The sequence below is a fragment of the Manihot esculenta genome, chromosome 5, assembly GCF_001659605.2.
Source record: "Manihot esculenta cultivar AM560-2 chromosome 5, M.esculenta_v8, whole genome shotgun sequence".
NCBI classification, from domain to species: domain Eukaryota; kingdom Viridiplantae; phylum Streptophyta; class Magnoliopsida; order Malpighiales; family Euphorbiaceae; genus Manihot; species Manihot esculenta.
In genome coordinates, this window is record NC_035165.2 from 5,040,614 (window position 1) to 5,060,133 (window position 19,520).

At 27.8% G+C, this 19,520-nt stretch overlaps 2 protein-coding genes across 2 annotated transcripts; one reads left to right on the forward strand and one right to left on the reverse strand.

Annotated features, from left to right (window-relative positions):
• The first annotated feature begins 945 nt into the window (after positions 1-945).
• LOC110614939 (very-long-chain aldehyde decarbonylase CER1) lies at positions 946-3,859 on the forward strand. The gene is made up of 10 exons (XM_021756631.2): positions 946-1,069; positions 1,161-1,384; positions 1,477-1,709; positions 1,786-2,005; positions 2,078-2,456; positions 2,539-2,646; positions 2,794-2,994; positions 3,096-3,176; positions 3,269-3,442; positions 3,528-3,859. Exons 1-10 carry the CDS (start codon positions 1,010-1,012, stop codon positions 3,690-3,692), a joined length of 1,845 nt encoding a protein of 614 aa, XP_021612323.1. The 5' UTR covers positions 946-1,009; the 3' UTR covers positions 3,693-3,859.
• Positions 3,860-8,771: 4,912 nt separating this feature from the next.
• LOC110614983 (very-long-chain aldehyde decarbonylase CER1) lies at positions 8,772-12,910 on the reverse strand. The gene is made up of 10 exons (XM_021756682.2): positions 12,755-12,910; positions 12,417-12,634; positions 12,089-12,321; positions 10,725-10,944; positions 10,268-10,643; positions 10,063-10,170; positions 9,762-9,962; positions 9,553-9,651; positions 9,264-9,437; positions 8,772-9,053 (listed from the first exon to the last, which is right to left on the reverse strand). The coding sequence occupies exons 1-10, from the start codon at positions 12,812-12,814 to the stop codon at positions 8,874-8,876; spliced, it is 1,869 nt and encodes a 622-aa protein (XP_021612374.1). The 5' UTR covers positions 12,815-12,910; the 3' UTR covers positions 8,772-8,873.
• Between the last annotated feature and the right edge of the window lie 6,610 nt (positions 12,911-19,520).

Sequence of the window (19,520 nt, forward strand, 5' to 3'; positions counted from 1 at the left end):
TTTCTATTACTTTCTTTCATTTCACATTCTTATCTCATTTTTATTTTCCTTTCATCTCTTATCCTTTTTTATCTCATTCTCTTCCCTCTTCAATTATTTTCTTTATTTTCCTCCATAATTTTCCTTTCACTTTCTCTATTTTCTTTCCATTATTTTCTTCCTTTTCTTCTCTTATTCTTAATTTTCTCTATAATTATCATTCATATTATTTCCTCTCATATTATTTTCTTCTATCATTTTCTTTTTATCTATACTTTTTCTATTATTTTCTTCTCTAATCATTTCCTCTTTTTTTCTCATTTTTCTATCATCTTTTTACTCTACTCTCATTCTTCCTTCTTTTTCATAATTTTTATTTTTCTATCATCTTTTTTCTCTTTTTTCTTTCTTTTTTTTATCATTTTCTCTCATCTACTTTTCTCTTATTTCTACTTTCTATATATTTCTAATAAATATTGGACATAAATTACAAACTTAGTAACAATAATAATATAATTTTAAATCTTATTGAATTAATAAAAAATAATATTAATAATAAAATTTATTATTTAATTGAAATAATAAATAAAAAATAATATTAATAATAAAATTTATTATTTAATTAAAATAATAATTATTTTAAAAGTATTTAAATTTTCAATAGATTTACTAACGAATTTACCAACGGATTTAAAATCGGTTAGTAAATTATTTTTCTCTCAATTTACTAACGGATTTAAAATCCGTTAGTAAATCCGTTAGTATTATTAACGGAAATTCCGTTAGTAAATCCGTTAGTAATACTAACGGACTTCAAAACCGTTGGTAAAAATTTACCAACGAGCTTTTTAACAACGGATCGTAATCCGTTAGTAATCCGTTGGTAATTCGTTTACCAACGGATTTTTACAGGATTACCAACGGAAAAATCCGTTGGTAATCTTGAAAATTTTTATAGTGATTTCTTGTGGGTTTATATAAAGCCACTCAATCGATCAGTCCTCTCCTCATCCACATTCGCAAAAATTACATGGCTTTGAAGCCAGGAATTCTCACCGAGTGGCCATGGAAGTCTCTTGGAAACTTCAAGGTAAGTTTGTGTTATTCATGTAGGAATTATTAATTAATTAATTACTAGATGAAGGTGAAATAAGCCTGATAACTGATAATGCTTGGTGCAGTATTTGCTTCTGGGTCCATTCGTGACACATAGTATTTACTCATTCATGGTGAAAGAAGAGAAGGAAAGGGACCTCGTCAACTTCATTATTTTCCCCTCAATCCTGGCTAGGATGCTGCATAACCAGCTGTGGATTTCTTATTCTCGTTATAGAACTGCCAAAGGCAACAATAGGATTCTTGACAAGACCATTGACTTCGACCAAGTTGATAGAGAAAGCAATTGGTTGCTGCTGCTTATCAATTCCTGCATGTCTTCACATATCTCTCTCTCTCTCTCTCTCTCTGTGAATTATTAATAATGGTTTGTTTTGGCAGGGATGACCAAATTATATTGCTTGCGATAGTGTTATACAGTGCGAATATGTTACTTCCAGGGGCGTCTCACATACCCATATGGAGAACAGATGGTGCAGTTTTGGCGACTTTGCTTCATGCAGGTCCTGTGGAGTTTCTCTATTACTGGTTTCACAGAGCTCTGCACCATCACTACCTCTATTCTCGCTATCACTCCCATCATCATTCCTCTATCGTCACTCAGCCTATTACTGGTACTTAATTTGAATATATTGCTTAATTAACTATTTAATGGAAAATTCTTATGTAAACATTAACTTGTCGTGGCAGCTGTAATCCATCCATTCGCTGAAATCGTGGTATATGTCATTTTATTTACAATACCGTCAATTGGTTTGGCGTTGACGAGAACAGCCTCCATAGTAGTAGTTTTCGGTTATGTTTTTTACGTCGACTTCATGAACAACTTGGGACACTGCAATTTTGAGATCATTCCAAAAAGCCTCTTCTCTGTTCTTCCTCCTCTCAAATATCTCTTCTATACAGCCTCGTAAGTCTCTTTCTACTTTATATTGCCTTCAATTTTATTAGCTGCAAATAGTGACGTTATTTTTATTGCCAGATTTCACTCGCTGCATCATACCAAGTTCCGGACCAACTACTCACTTTTCATGCCCTTCTACGACTACATCTACGACACCATGGACAAGACTTCAGATGAGGTGCATGAAACTGCGCTCAAAAAGCCTGCAGACTCCCCTACTCACGTCCATTTAACTCATTTCACAACTCCAGACTCTATTTACCATCTCCGTTTAGGATTTACGTCCTTGGCCGCAACCCCTCAAACTTCCGCATGGTTTCTCTGGATTCTCACCCCGTTCACATATTTCTTCATGTTGTTAACCTCTCTCTTTGGCCGTACATTTATCGTGGAGAGTAACACCCTCGATAACCAGTTTCAATCACAAACTTGGCTGATACCCAGATACAAAATACAAGTAATTATTCTCTCCTGTAATTAAATTTAATATATATCTATCCAATAATTAACCTGCTAAGTAAACCTTTTTTTTTTTCTAGTACTTTCTAAAACGGCAAAGAGCGGCCATAAATAATTTTGTGGAAGAAGCTATACTGGAAGCGGATAGGAGAGGCACTAAGGTGTTGAGCCTAGGCCTTCTGAACCAGGCAAGTTTTTTTAATTTTCTCACTGTGTATGATTAATGCGCTAAGAAAATATATTCTACTAGAGACTTCTTGAAATTGAAGATGGATGGATTGATCTAGCTAGTTTCAAATACCATGTATATGAAAAAGCAATATCTGAGTTTGCAGGGAGAAGAGCTGAACAGATGCGGGGAGCTTTATATTGAAAAGTACCCTAAGCTAAAAGTAAAGTTGGTGGATGGGAGCAGCTTAGCTGCGGCTATTATTCTCAATAATATCCCCAAAGAAACTACCCAAGTGCTGTTTAAAGGCAATATCACCAAGGTAGCAAAGGCCGTTGCCTCGGCCTTAGGCGAGAAGGGCGTCCAGGTAATTGACATATGGCTTTACATTTCCATATATAGACCCAAATTTTTTCTTTTAATAAATCAAAAGTTTTAAACCAATTGATTCCCTTGGGGATGGATCAGATTGCTGTTTCACAGGAAAATGAGAGCAGGATGATAAAGCTTCATGATCACGTGGTAGTTACGTCAAGTTATGATCAAAAGGTATATTAATTAAGTAATTTTTTTTTTGGAAACAATTAAAACTTAATTACTGCTAGGGACTTAGAAAAATAAAAGTGTATCTGATGTTGCAGATATGGTTGATCGGAGAAGAATTAACTGATAAAGAACAGCTAAAGGCACCTAAAGGGACAACATTTATACCCATGACGCAATTTCCTCCAAAACGCCTACGTAAAGATTGCTTCTACCACAACACACCAGCAATGCTGGCTCCTTCTTCTCTTTGGCACTTGGACTCTTGTGAGGTTTGTGATAGTTATCCTTCCACGTCTTTCTAATTAAGGATTCGATTTTCTTTTGAAGAACTTAGTGTATTACGTGTATATATAGGATTGGTTGCCAAGAAGGGCGATGAGTGCCTGCCGTGTTGCTGGAATTGTTCATGCCCTGGAAGATTGGAAGGTGAATGAGTGTGGTGACAGTCTCTTCTGTATCGACAAAGTTTGGCAAGCTAGTCTTCGTCATGGCTTTCTCCCTTTACCTATCTGTCGTTAATTTTAAACAATTACTAATAGATAAAAAACGGTAACGTTTCTGTGTTTGTCCAGGTGTGTTTAGCAGTGGTTCCTTTGTTCATCAGTAGTGCTTTGCTCTGTTGTGCTCCTCTTCTAAATAAATTCTTATTGCTTATCAATATAAATTCTTTTTCTCTTTTATTTTACTTTTTTTTCTATACGTATTTACCACATAATTTATAGATTATTTATTATTTTATTTTAATAATTTATTTTATATTTTTATTTTTAATTCACACCAAAAAATTTTCTAATAATAAAAATATCAATTAGATACAATTTTGTGTCAAATATTAATGAATAAATTAATTTAGATAATTTTATACATTAAAAGGAATTTAGGTAACTATTATTATATTTTATATAAGACAAAATTTAGCATTTAAAATTTAAAAATACTTTTGAATATTAGATTACAAATAAAAAGAAAAGTTGTACATATTGTTTATTAATTTATTTTAAATGTAATTTAATACTTTTATATTTAAAAAAAATAATATAGTAATAAGTTAATGAATAAGCTCATTAAAAGAATTTTATACATATTTATAGTAAAATGAATTCTAGATAATTATTATTCTATTTTGTATGGAATAAAATTTTAATATTTATAATTTAAAATACTTTCATATAATAAATTATAAAAATTAGAATAAAAATAGAATTTATACATATATTCCTTTAATTTTATTAAAAAAATAATATTATAAGTGATGATTATTGAAAATTGATGTTACTTTTTTTAAATTAATGCATAGAAAGTATTCGATCAGAACAAAAAGAAATATTATATTCTAATTACCTTTAATTTTTTTTACACTTTTTTATGAGTAATTGTAATAATTTTAGATGATTATAAATTTATTTATTTTATTATATTTTGTAAAAATAAAATTGTATATTTTTAAGAAAGAGAGAAGAAGGAAAGAAAGATTTTTTTTTTTTTTGTAGACGGAAACAATAAAAATAGAAAATAAACAATATAGGAGAGAAAAAATTATTTTAAAAAATCATGTTAATCTAGAACTCTATAATTATAGATGAGAGAGAGAGTTTAACGTAAATTAAACTGAAATTTGAAAATTTTTTAAAAACAAATTAAAATTAAGTCATTGAATTTAAAATATATTAAAAATTGAATGATTTTAATAAAAATTACCTACAAATAATAGTGGTAAAAACAGCCGATGTAACCACAAATAAAAAATCTCCACACGTCTATGCCATCGACTTCTCCACATAAGCAAATTGTTGGCCCCCGGAATAACCGATTCAACTATCATATCATCCCAGCCAATACTGCAACAAAAAGATGAAATATTCAATTTTTAATTTTTAAAGAAAAAGAAAGAAACAGCCTTTTCTCGTTTTGAATATTTTTTAATGGAAAAAATTATTTTTTAATTATTGAAATATAGTATAATTAATGAATTTATCTCTTTATTTTTAAAATATAATATTTTTATCCTAAAATTTAATTTGATTAAAATTAGAAGTCATTCTGTAAAAAATATCATCAGTGACAATTAAAATGACCGAATTACTTTTTTAAATCTTAATATTTTAATATTTAAAATTTAATTTTTATAAAATTATAAGTCTTTTTTAAAGAATTTTAAAAGAAATATGTTTTCGTCCATAAAATACTATATAATTAATAGATTTGTTTCTTTATTTTTTGAATTCAACACTTTATTAACTGAAATTTAATTTTATCAAAATTCAAGAAAAAATCTTAAACTCAATTTTTATAAATAAATAAAAATTTCAATAAATTTAAAATTTAAATTCAATCAAAATAATAAAAATCAAAATATATAAAATTTAAATTATTAAAAATAAAATATTAAAAATAAATAGAAATTACTTTTATGACGTCACTCGCTATTGATCACTGCGCACCATTAAAAAATTCATTAAAATGTCTTTGATATTTTAAAAAATTTACTAGGTAGATTTTTTTAACTTTAATTATTAAATATTATAAAATAAAATTTAAAATACTTAATTAATAAATTTTTTAATAATTTGAATGATCAACTAATAATTTTTTCTAAATTATAGAGATTAAATAGTAAAATATTTAGTGATAAAATTAATAGAGGAACTAATTAGTACACTTTTTAAAATATCATAAATATTTTAATATATTTTTTAAAATTAAAGGATTAAATAGTAAATTTTTTCTTATTATAAGAATTAAATAATAATTTTTTTTATTTTATTATTTATAAAAAAAATTTTAAAATTATATTTATTCTCTTTCCTTTAATTAAAGGAAATCGTTGACTTAACATTAAATTTTAACGAAATTAAATTTTAAGAACGAAAATATTGAATTTAAAAAATAAAAAAATAAATTTATTAATTATATTATATTTGAGAGATTAAAAAGTAATTTTTTTAATATAATAATCGGTTAATTTTTTAAAGAACGGAAAGTAGCAATTTTTAAAAAATAATTTATAATTTTTAACCTGAAAAATAATTACTAAGCGAAAAAATTTGAAAAACTTAATTGCATAAGTGCAAGGTTAAAACCACAACAACTTAGCATTCAAAGAGTCTCAATAACTCATGGACAAGATAAGGATAAAAGAATACCAGAACCAAACAAAAATAAGGCAAGGAAATAGGTCCATCACTACACACATATCCAGTTATTTCCAACCAATAAAATCTTCCTGTCCGAGCAGACCCTATTCTTGAAGAATGAGTCTCGAGGGGTGAGGCCCACGAAACAGCACCTGTACGAAATAATTTGAATTCGGATCACTCATGTCAATCGATCTAAATTAATTTAATTTGATGTTAATATAAAATGATTAAGAATTCATGAGTTGGAAAATATCACAACAACAACTATTAATGGGATATATTTGATTTGAGAAACCTATGCAGAACGTTGGGGAGTTGTCATTACTTCATTAATTGTTGCCAACTGCTATTCTCCTCCCCACAGCTTCCATGTATTTGTCTTCTCAGATTGTGCTTTCAATCTCCCAATGGTAATCCTTTTATTTTAAAATTATTCAAATTATATTTAATATAAATGTTAAGTCAATTCATATCAAATTTAAATGTTTAAATTAAAATATAAAATAATGTAAATATTCAATTTTTTCATTATTTAGTACAATTTAAAAAAAGTAGTTGAAAATAATGCATAGATCCAAATCATATGCTACACATTTGAGGAAAGTGAACCTAATGACTTTATTGTGCTTCAACTCAAAAAATTAAAATAGCAAGTTAAAATTTTTAAACCAATATAATAAAGACTACCTTGGTCTTGTCCTTTTCTTTCATTAATTTGATGCTTTTCTCTTACTATTTATGTCTTTTTCCCTTTTTCCTTTCTCTTTTCCTTTTGAATTTCGCCATTTCTGATCTTCTCTTTTTAGATCAGTGAATATATTGATTTTTAACGATTTTCATGATTTACTTTCTGATTGAAGCTTTCCTTCTCTAATTGCAATTCACTCATCATAAGCTAATGATTTAATATGAAACCCTTGTTTGGTCGGTGGTGATTTGAAATTCAGTGGAGTGACCGATTACGGACATTTGAAGTGAAACTCAATTCGATGGATTGATTATTGATCCGTAATTAATTTAATAAAAGTTTCTCCATATTTAATTTTGAAGAATGAGATTTACAAAATATAAGAAGATAGTCAGATCTACTAGAGATATCTTGGTGAAAACTCTTCGACACTCAAATTAAATTAAAAATTATTTAAAATTTATTAACATAAAGAAAAAGTAAATAATAATAAAATATTCAAAAGAAATTTCTAGAACGCTTATATTTTGAGAGTTCCTCTATAAATATAAGAGAGAAATTAACTTCTCGAATAGGCCGTCCCCTTTTTGGGACTAGATCAGTGAAATATATATAATGGAGAGGCATTCTAATGGCATTCGACGTTAAGTTCATCAGATCAAGTATGAACAGCTTTTAACAGGTGTGTGTCAGATGACTCATAAATGACTAGCAGGTTTAGTCCATATCCTGTCTATCGTGTACGTCAGGTTAGTCAGTTCTTCGCTTGCATATTTAATACCTCGGAGAGGGTTAGAGAGTCGACCATCGCGTTGGAAGTCGACGCCTTACTCTGATTTCATGAAGTCGTGCTCGACTCATCCGACCTATAAAAAAATGAATTTTTTTCAGTCATTGAACTCAGCTACGCCTACATCTAAAGTTTCTTTGTAATATGAGTTTTGAAGAGATATTCTCGTCCTCTCCAAATTTTGAAGAGATCAATCAAGTCTTGTATTTATCTTCAGACTATATTGGATTGTGTTCGGTGTTGTGATATAGGTCTAAAAGTAGTCGGTCTGCTCATTTAAAGTATTGATAAAGTTAAGATTGTTGATAGTTTGAACTTCATACTTTATATATCAAATTTTCTGCTCTCTGGTCGAACCAGATAAAAAGTTAACTCGTCCCTTTTAAATCTGGTCGGACCAGATTTTAACGGATTCTATTATTTATATGTTATTGGTTGGAGAAAAAAATTAGAGTAAAATTTTTTAAAAAATTAATTTTTTTATTTGATTGCACTATTAAAATATTTTACTTCTTTAATATATCTAAATGATATTTGATAAGTTGTATTTTCTAAGCTAAATGAAAGTTATTAATTTATCATTTAATTTATTAAACTTTAAATTATATTAAGGATATTATTATTTTTTATAACTTAAAATAAATTTACTTCTTAAAAAATTATTTTTTAAATTAATATACTTTTATCATGCATCTTTATACGTAAATTTTATAAAAGTTAACCCTAAAAAAAATATACTTTTTAAAAAAATAAATAATTTTAAACTAAACAAAGTCGAATTATATAATACTTTTTGAGTATGCAAACACCTTGCTTTTTAGAAACTTAAACTTTATCTTGATTATTGTTTGTACTTGTTTGGTTTGTTGGCATTGTTTGTTTTTCTTAAATTTGATGAGATGACACTCTTAATTTTTACCATTTGAAGAATTTAAATATACCATAAATCATATAATAAGTATATATATCGGCAATCGACAGTAGCACTAAATTCATAAACTAGTTTTTTTAATATATATTAAATCATATAAGTTTATATTGTGCCAAGATACAGAGCGCAGTAGCGTAAATTCACAAACTATAGTTTAATTAGAGCGAAAAGCAGTTGTAATAGCCAGAGGTTGAAAGCCATGTCGAACAGCTGCTTGCCAAACTTTGTCAACATCGAAAATGGAGTTGCCGCACTCATGCACATTCCATCCTTCTAAGGCATGCACTATTCCAGCTACTCGCCATGCGCTCATCACCCTTCTTGGCAACCAATTCTGATAAAAAAAATTTACATCATAGATAAAATGCACATTAAATTAATTATTTTCTATAATCTCAAATGAAAAAGTGTGTTATATAATTAAAAATTTTCATATTAATATGTGGATTTTATTATATTTCAAATAAAATTTCTTTTAATTTTAAATTAAATTAGACAAACATATATGGTAGAATTTTTCCGATATATTAGTTGTTGTACTTGCCTCACAAGAGTCCACGTTCTCAAGAGAAGCGGGTGCCACCAATGCTGGGGTGCTATGGTAAAAGCAGTCCTTTCTCTTTTTCTTTGGTGGAAATTGGGACAAGGGAATAAATACTGTTCCTTTTGTTGCTTTCATTTGCTCCTCTTCACTCAATGCATCGTCCACTAGCCATGTCTGCACAAATTCAATCAACCCATCTTTTCTACTTGTAATTAAATTTTTTACCTAGTACGATTAGAATAACTAAAGTACTTTTAGCCGCCAAGCCGAAATCAGAAAATTTACATACCTTCACAGTATATTTTTTTGAAAGAACTAGATTATTGGTAGACTCGCGGCCAAATGATGCCTTCAACTTCTCAAAGTCTTCCTTGTGGGTAGTTGCTACCTAAAGACAATTCAATTCCAAGGCTGTAATTTTCAAGCTTAGACGTTCCAAGGCTACAAAATTAGGCTAGTATATATATATATGTGTGTTGTAATTACTTAATTTTGTACCTGGATTCCCCTCTGGCTCAGGGACAAGGCAATGGCACAGGCGACCTTATTGGGCCGTCCCCTAAGAAGAACTTGGGTGGTTCCTTTAGGTATGCTACTAAGCACAACAGCAATTGCTAGACTACTTCCATCCACCACCTTTGTTTTCAGCGTAGGATGCTTACGGACATAAAGTTCACCATATTTATTCAGCTCTTCCCCCTGCAATTTAAATTATCAAATGTTTGCAGCTTTTAAAAAATGATAACCAAAAAAAAAAAACAAGGAGCTAATTGTATATGTAACATGATAACTAGCTTGCCTGATTCAAGAGACCAAGGCTCAACACTTTAACGCCTTTTTCGTCAGCTTCAAGTATAGCTTCTTCAATAATTTGATTAATAGATTGATTTTGCCATTGCATTAAATACTGCAACAAAGTACACACGATCCAAACCCAACATTAATGGACTTTGGAGAAGACAGTAAGAACAAAATTGCGAAATATATATAATACTAATTCTTACCTGGATGTTGTATTTGGATATGGCCCAGGTTTGTAATCGGAGTTTGTCAAGGCGATGCCTCTCAAATACAAATGTGCGACCATAAATCCAAGTGAACATCATGGTCCACATTGTGACAGGCCACATTAAGCAGAGGTACCATTTTGGTGTCTCGGGGCTGGAGGCCAAGTAGGGAAATCCCAAGCGTAGATGATAGATTGACTGGGGAGTGGTAATATGGGTAAGATGCACGACGTCAGGGACTTCCTCTTTTCTTTTGAGTGAATTTTCGTAAAGGGTATCAGAAGATTTGTCTACTGTGCCATAGATGTAATCGTAAATGGGCATGAAAAGCGAGTAATTGGTTCGGAACTGAGTGTGATGAAGAGAATGGAACCTACATGCAGTAATGAAAAAACTTACTTAGATAAAAAAAATTAAAAGAAAGTCACTTATTTGTGAAGATGAGGATACTTACGATGGGGTGTACATGAAGTACTTGAGAGGAGGGAAAATTGAAAATAGCCATTTGGGGATGAGCTCGAAGTTGCAGTGGCCCATATTGTTCATGAAGTCGATGTAAAGAACATAAATAGTTAAGCTTACCACGCTTGCCGTTCCATTAAACAACGTTGTCAACATTGGTATTGCAAATAGCACGAAGTATGCTATGTGTTCCGCAAATGGGTGAATCACAGCTGTATCCAATCCAAATTTACTTAATTAACCAAACTCATATTTTAAATAAATTCCCTAGCTGCCATAAAAAATTATTAAAATTACTGATATTATCATATTTTAATATTAGTGAAATATGGCCTCATTATATATTAATGAAAAGATTGAGATTTTATTTTGACTTTATTCAAGGCAATTATCAAATTTAGGTCAGATCGAAAACCTAGTGGAGTACTCGAATTAGAATAAGAAAAATAAATTAAACATGTCTTAGAAGGACAATAAATAAATTAATTACAAACTAACTGCACAACCGCAGGTTGAGCATTCTTCCAATAGATTACAAAATTCTTTATTTGTTGCACCACTGCTTTCTTTTTCTTTTTTATTAACTGATGAATCATGTAGCAAAATTAAAAATATTAAATTTTATTTTTTTATTTATATTTATTTTTAAATTATTATTAAAATATCAAAATAAAACTATTATATATAAAAATGGACAAATTTAAATTGAAATATAAAATTTAATATTTCTAACCCACTTTATAGTTTAAAAATAAATTTAATATTTTTATTTCAAAAAATTTTTAACCTTTGGCCAACCAAAACCTCCACAGTAATTTATTCAAAAATATTCAAATGTACTATTGTCAATATACAACATTAAAAAAAAAAAAAAAAAAAAAAAAAAACTGTTTGGTAGGTAAGGGATGGAATGCGAAACCAGTCACGTTGGATGTACGTGCCTTGTCATTTGAATTAAATAAGAGTGGGGATAGGGGAATTGATTGTTAATGTTTCTAAGCATCGAAAATGAAATTTCAGTATCTCCTATTCATATTTTTGTCTACATATCAAATTTATATATACTCTGTTATAATAATCAGATTTGCCTCATTCATCGCTCTTTTGTCCAAATCAAATATACATCAAGACATTTCTTTGTTAGTTTGGTAAAAAATAATTTAATATATAAAATATATTTGAAGAAAAATATTTCTCATTATCTTTTGCTAATATACAATTGGAGTAAAGTTAATTTTAATTTTAACACTATTTTCAATTAAGAAAAATGAATTTTCATTTTAAAAATGCTGAAAATATTGTTTAAACAATATGAAATACACGGAATCGCAATAAAAGAAGCCATAAAAATCTTACAGGTGATAGGCTCGGTGGCGATGGAGGAATGGTGGTGGGAATGGTAGCGGGAGTAGAGATAGTGGTGGTGGAGAAGCCGATGTAACCAATAGTAAAGAAACTCCACAGGTCCCGCATGAAGCAACATCGTTATTATTACGCCGTCGTTTCTCCACAGAGGCAAATCCTTGGCCCCTGGAATTAGCATGGCGCCGATATAGAAAAGGATTCCGTTGAACAATATTTGATCATCCCTGCCGATAGTGCAACAAAAAGACGAGACATTCAAATTTTATTTTTTTTAAAGAAAAAAAACCGTTAATTAATTAATTAATTAATGAGTACGGACCAGTTTCTTTCTCTATCAACTTGATCAAATTCAATGGCTTTGTCGACGATCAGATTATTCCCTTTGGCTGTCCGGTAGCGAGAAAGGCTGATCCATAACTGGTTGTGGATCATTCTCAACAACAAAAATGGGAAAACGAGAGCGGGTGCGAGGCCATTTTCTCCTCTAACCACGTAAGAGTAAGTGTTTTGAATGGCCCAGGGTGCTAATATCACATGCTGCATTCCAAATATATAAACCACCAAAGCCTTTGTTATTAAAATACGTGCAAATTGATCCTTTCATGCATAAATTAAAAGTTGACGCTACTGAGAAAATGAGAGAATTGTGAACCAGACCTTAAAGCTCCCGAGCGGCTTCCATGGCCAGTCAGTGAGAATTCCAGGCATAGAAGCCATTGTTGCTTGCTGTATTTTATCTCAAACTCGTACTTACTTACTCATATATATAGAGAGAGAGAGCTGGCGATGCTCTCACTGGTGCACTTAATTGTATTAAATAGTCGGCAGAGATGTATACCTAAATTTCTCCTTTTTTTTTATAGAATGTATATATAAATTTCTTACTTGTATAAGAAACGGATTATTACTAATAAAACAAATCGGTGCATTAAATTAAAAATATAAAATCGTAATGAGTATAAAGAGTAAAAAAATTATTATTAAATTATTTTCCTTTTTTAAGGAAGCATAAATGCAGAATGATAGGGAGTTGGTGTTAGTTCATTAGTTGCCATCTACCAGGACCATTCTGCTGGCTGCAGTTCTTAAACGTGTCTTCCATTTATCATCCCAAGTTTGTGCTCTTCAATCTGTATTTATCGTGTGCTCCAAACGCACCGCCTCGTAATATTTTTTTTTATATAAATAATTTAATATTCAAAATTCATGAATTTAATTAATTTGAGTTTATCTCGATTAAAGCTCTTAGTTGGATTCAAGCTGAAGGTTGGACACATGTGTGCTGTGAAGGTGATTCTTTGGATGTTGTTCATGCGATTGAGTCTGCTTTTTTGCTGGATTTAACGTCTTTCGGTGCTGTTATTAATGATATCAAAACTCTTGTAAGGTCTTGGCGTGGTAATTGTGGAGTTGCTGCAGTTCCAAGAATAGCTAATTCGGCTGCCCATTGCTTAGCTCAGGCTACTAGAAATCCTGTTTCTGTTGGTGCGTGGAGAGGTGTTCCACCCAACTTTCTAAATGTTGTTTTGTTAGCTGATCTAAATTAATAAAACAACGCATTTCCCTCAAAAAAAAACATAAAATATTTCTTTTTAAACTTTAAATATATTTTATATATAGAATTTAAATTTAAAATTTTTAAGTAAAAGAAAAATGATACATGAATCATTCTATTTTAATATTTAAAAGTACCGTTTTATAATAATAAATAGTTTAAAAAATAAAATTATTTATTAAAAGTCACAAGTAAAAGTTTATGTGAAAGTTGAAATTCAATTTAAATTTATTATTATTATTTTTTTAATATTTATTAGGATGAAATAAAACAGAGGCATTCAATAATCTAGCGATGCGCAACTGTTTTGCGGAAAAGAAGCTCTTAATTAAACTTCCCTCATTCGATTTGCGTGTTCAAGTTCGTTTTTTGCTGATTAAGAGCCAGCATTTAGGCCGCAACCCCAAAATGCCTACCTCGTGCTTTGATGAAATTCTTGTATGATATGACTTGATATACAAAAGGAACGTATAACACAGTAAGATAAAAATGAGATGCGTCGGGGAAAAAAACTTAAAAAGTAGTAATAATATTAAAATTTTTTTTTATTTTTTATATTATAAAAAATATTAATTAATTTATTTTAAAAAATATATTAAATTTTTTTAATATTTTAAAAAATTACTAATTAATTATTTTATTAATTTTAATAATTAAATATTATAAAAAAATAAAATATCTCTAAAGAGATTAATTAATAAATTTTTAAAATTTTAAAAAATTAATTAAAATTTTTTTTAAAATTATAAAAATTAAATAATAAAATATTTATTAATTAAAATTAACAAAATAATTAATTAATACACTTTTAAAATATTATAAATATTTTAATATATTTAAAATAAAAAAATTAACTAATAAATTTCTCGATAATATATAAATTAAATAATAATTTTTATTAATGATAAAATGATAATGGATTAGGAAGTTTTGAGATAAAAACTTCAAAGTTTAATTAATAAATTTCGGTGTTAGTTTTCTTTCCCAGTTCCAGAGATTTGTAGTAGCATGTTTGTTGTGAGGCTTCTGTCATTGGTTTTCTTACTGACTGTGGATGGCTTTATTTTATTTGTTTGCTTTGCTTTGCTGAATTTGCTTGTTGAACCAAATTTACTTTGAGGGTTTCCTTTTTGACTTCGAGAAGGGTGTGCTTTTAGTGACTTTAGAATTTCAAGACCATATTACTATATTCGGCCATTTCTCCTCCCATATAGCATTAAGCTGAATTCTGCAACATCCTCTCTTTTATAGTACTGCTCGAATCATTAATACTTTTATTTTGTTACAAAAATTTACTTTAACTCGGTACATGTTGTATTATTCTGATTTGGGTTTTTTTTTTTCTTTTCGAGTCAATTTAATGTTTAGTTATTTTATTTATTTAGTGTTTAAATCTTGCGCTTATTTCTATTTAGTCAATTATACTAAAATGTTAATAATTATTAGAGTGTAACTCGATAAAGTCAATATTGTTTGAATTGCATATTTATTTATTTTTTTGGTTGAATTTATTTTTTCTGATTTGAATTGTTGATTTTTTTATTTGTTTATTTAATTTTAATTTTTATCTTTTTAATTTAGACTGATTTTTAGGTTTTTTTATTAATTTTCATGTAACCCTCTTTTATATATACTCTATGGGCATTGGCTAAATACAATATAATATATAGTGCATTTAAAATTACTGTATATTAGAAAGTAGACTTATATCCCATTTACCCCTATTTAAATTACAGTATTTTTGGATACATCATTAGGGAGGAAGGAAAAAAATAATAATAAAAAAAAATATTTTCCATCCATTTTTTTGGATGGATAGAATTAAAATAAAAAGGAGAAAAGTACGATAACAATACTTTATTAAATTATTGTTTTACCTTTGTAGATTTTTTTTATTATACCACCAAATTCATACAATAAAAATCATCATAAAGAATTAATAACACATTCTCGGACCCATCAAAATTTAGTAAATTATATTTTTATTATTTAACCAAATTTATTAAAAAATCTATAAAATTAACCATGTAATAATAACATTCATAAAAATTTTAAAATATTTTTTTAACTTTTAATAATACAAATCTATAAATATAATATACTGCTAGAATCTCCAAACTCAAAAAGCTACAAATAAAATATAGAATTTAAAAAATTAAATAAAAAATTATGGGATATGCGTGTTAATTTACAAAGTAATGCACTTTGATTTTCTTACTTTCTCTCGATTTTAAAAATAAAATATTTTCTGCCTCTATTTTAAATGTTGAAAGTAATTTTTCTTTATTATTATTTGTTATCCACTATATTCACATATCCAAACAAAGTATTAAGGATTGACGATGGAAAATGCATGTGTACGTGGATTATGACACTGCACATTCTTAATTGCATCACATGAACTCATTAAAAAACATGAGATAGAAACCTTTTATAGCACAGTAGGCAACGGTGACAAGACTATGGAAGTGAATGGGCGTTGTGCGATTAATGTAAAATTTAATTTGTGGGCCAACTTCCAACGGCCACCAATTTTCTTTTTTCTTTTTATCTTTTCCTTTTCCAAGTACCGCCACAAATTACAGCCGGCGCTTCAGATTGATTTTACGGCAACATTTGCACGCCCATAAATGCCGCGTTGAATCGGATTGGCATGGGAAAAACTAAATTGTAAATTAGTTTTAATAATTTCATTGAATTGCTACTAATGTAATATTTCTATCTACATATAAAATAGAAATTCTTAAATGGTATAATATTAGAAAACTTTTTAAATTGTGAAATATTTTTTTTATTTTGGATGTTATATTAATATTTAGCATTTTATTTTTATTTAGATTCCATTTATTTACAAAAAAAATAATTACTATTTGAAAAATATTTGTTACTAATATAATTTATTTTTTATTACTTAATTTTAATTTAAAAAATAAAATTTATTAATAAATTTATATATAAAAAAATTAACAAAAATTTGAAAATATAAAAAATATTTTTTTAATTAAAAAATATTTTTTATAAAACAAATGAAATCTTAACGTTAGAAACATATTTGAAATAAATTAGTACGAATAATTTGATATGAGCTTTTTTTAATTTATTTGATTGTATAACTCATATTAGGTGATTTAGGAAATTAAAATTCAATTTTAGGTTTAAAATATTATTTTATATAGAAATTTTCATAATGATAAGTGCAAATTAAAAGAGTAATTATTAAATACCAATATTTTATTTTTTGTTGATTTATATAAGGGAAAATTACTTTTTAGTCCATGAGATTTAACATAATTAACACTTCTGTCCCTCTATTTTGGCGACCCAACACTTAAGTTTCTCACTTTTTTTTCTGTCCAAATTCGTGATCCTTCTGTCAAAAATAGCCGTTTGAATTGACAAAATTAACCCTCATTAACCCAAATGCCTCTTCTTCTTCTTCTTCTTCTTCTTCTTCTTCCTACCCTTTCTGCAACTTCTTCTTCTTCTTATTCTTTATTCTTCTTCTTCTTCTTCTTCTTCTTCCTACTCTTTCTGCAACTTCTTCTTCTTCCTACCATTTTTACAATTTCTTCTTCTTCTTTTTCCTACCCTTTCTGCAACTTCTTATTCTTCTTCTTCTTCTTCTTCTTCAACTCGAGAAGAAAAATAGGAATTTCATATTGAGAGAAGGGTATTTTTGGAAAAAATTATCACCTCTCACCTTTGACTATTTGACCAAACGGTTTAAATAGACGGAAGGACTACGAATTTGGACGGAAGAGAAAGTGAGGGACTTAAGTGTTGGGTCGCCAAAATAGAGGGATAGAAGTGTTAATTACGTTAAATCTCAGGGACTAAGAAGTAATTTTCCCTTTATATAATTTCAAGTAGAATAATATTAATATTTTTATTTTAATAATTATTAAATTACATATTATATTTATAAATAAAAAACTTAAAGATATAGATATATATTAACGGTTATTTTTTATATATAATAATTAAATATTTACTATTTTCTTTATTTCATAAATTATATTTATTTATTTATTTTATAATGATTTCAAAATTATTATTTATATTATAATAATATATAAATTAATTAATTCAATCAGTTTAATTAAATAAAAGTAATATAAAAAATTAATTAGTTGAATCAGTTTATAGACTTCATACTTATAAATACTAAAATGAAAATTTGATTCTTTAATTTATTTTTTTAATTTATAAAATTAAAAAATATATGTAAATAAATAAATCGACTCATTTTTAGAGTTTAAAATTTGATTTGAGCCGCTCCTTAATAATGCCATTAACATGGCGGCCTGAACAGTCAAAGTTAGGCTGAACAAGTTTGACTTATTGAGTGATATTTATTATGCTGTTTTTTTCCTTCCACCATTATTTGTTCGCGTTTATTGGAAGACGTGGCAAACTAAAACGACAGTACAACCAAATTTATGCTTATGGTCATTTAAGAAGTTTTGAATATCATGGCATTGGGGATTAAATAGAAAATAAAAGAAAAGAGAGTGAAAGAAAGAGACGAAGGTGGTCTCGTTTTGTGGATGGAAAGGGATATTTCTCCTGTTTTTTTTTTTTTTTTTTTCTTCTGAGTGTATAATTTTATTTAATTATTATGGGTCCAATTTTATTTGTTGAAATTTCATATGAATTTAATTAAAGATGAATTGATTTAGATGGCTGCTTTATCTTCTTCGTTTACTGTTGGTGATATCATTTTTGCAATTTGAAAAGTCTCTTCCATCTTGACAATGACAAATTAAAACTCCAGTGTTATGTCTAATAATTCATATTTTCATCAATGAAAATGAATGTTTATCTTTTTTAGTTCGAGTGTATAGTTTTATTTAATTATTGTGGGTCTGATTTTATTTATGAAAATTCATTTGAAATTGATTACAGTTCGAGTGTATAGTTTTATTTAATTATTATGAATTTAATTTTATTCGTGGAAATTAATTTAAAATTGATTAGAGATAAATTGATTTTGATGGCTGCTCAATCCAAAAGAATTTATCTTCTTAATTTCGTTTTTTTCGTTTGAGTGTATAATTTTATTTAATTGTTATGAGTCTAATTTTATTTATAGAAATTTTATTTGAATTTAATTAGAGAAATTAATTTTGATGGCTGCTCTAGGAAATTTGTCATATTCATTTACTCCTCGATTGATAGTGATTTTATTTTTATAATGTGAAAGGTGTATTGCATCTCGGTGATAGCAATTTACGACTGCACTATTAAGTTTGATAATCTATATTTCCATCGATTCTGTCACTTTGCTTTTAGCTACGTAAAATCTATTTTATTTATAATTTAAACCTTCTCATGTTGGTTTTCGAGTGATTGCAAATGGCTGTGGGTGAAATTATTTCTATCGGATGTTTCATGCGTTGCTTTGTTTTGTTTGGCAGAAATGGTAGCGATGTTCAGGCGATTTCTAAATTATTTCTTTTTTCTCGTTTAATATTTTGATAATAGCAACAAATATATTAAATTTTAATAAAATTAAAGATAAAAAATAATATTACCTTTTAATTAAAATATTTATATAAAATTTGATAAATTTAATTAATATTTTATAAATATTCCAGTTAGTTAAGGCAAATAAAAAATAATAAAACGTTATAAGCATAAAATGACACTCATAAAAAAAAAAAAAAAATTCGAAGGGACATATCATCCGTTTTTTATCTACAATTTTAAGAGTTTTTTATTTGTAAATAAGTGATGTTTTATAATTAAATAATTTATTAAAATTTTTTTCCTAATTTTCGTTCAATGTTATGATATTCAGAAAATAAAATTTACAATAATTGTGTAAAGTTGGTTAGAGAGAAGGGTATTCATTTTCTTTTATTCATT

What these genes read in the sequence shown, in the direction of transcription:
- LOC110614983 (XM_021756682.2), bottom strand. Translation starts at nt 12,814, where the DNA reads ATGGCTTCTATGCCTGGAATTCTCACTGACTGGCCATGGAAGCCGCTC. An exon ending in TATCCAAATACAACATCCAG is followed by an intron (nt 10,171 to 10,267) that starts GTAAGAATTAGT and finishes ACTTTGTTGCAG; the next exon opens with TATTTAATGCAATGGCAAAA. An exon ending in GCCTTGGTCTCTTGAATCAG is followed by an intron (nt 9,963 to 10,062) that starts GCAAGCTAGTTA and finishes TTTAAATTGCAG; the next exon opens with GGGGAAGAGCTGAATAAATA.
- LOC110614939 (XM_021756631.2), top strand. Translation starts at nt 1,010, where the DNA reads ATGGCTTTGAAGCCAGGAATTCTCACCGAGTGGCCATGGAAGTCTCTT. An exon ending in CGTCACTCAGCCTATTACTG is followed by an intron (nt 1,710 to 1,785) that starts GTACTTAATTTG and finishes TTGTCGTGGCAG; the next exon opens with CTGTAATCCATCCATTCGCT. An exon ending in GGCACTTGGACTCTTGTGAG is followed by an intron (nt 3,443 to 3,527) that starts GTTTGTGATAGT and finishes GTGTATATATAG; the next exon opens with GATTGGTTGCCAAGAAGGGC.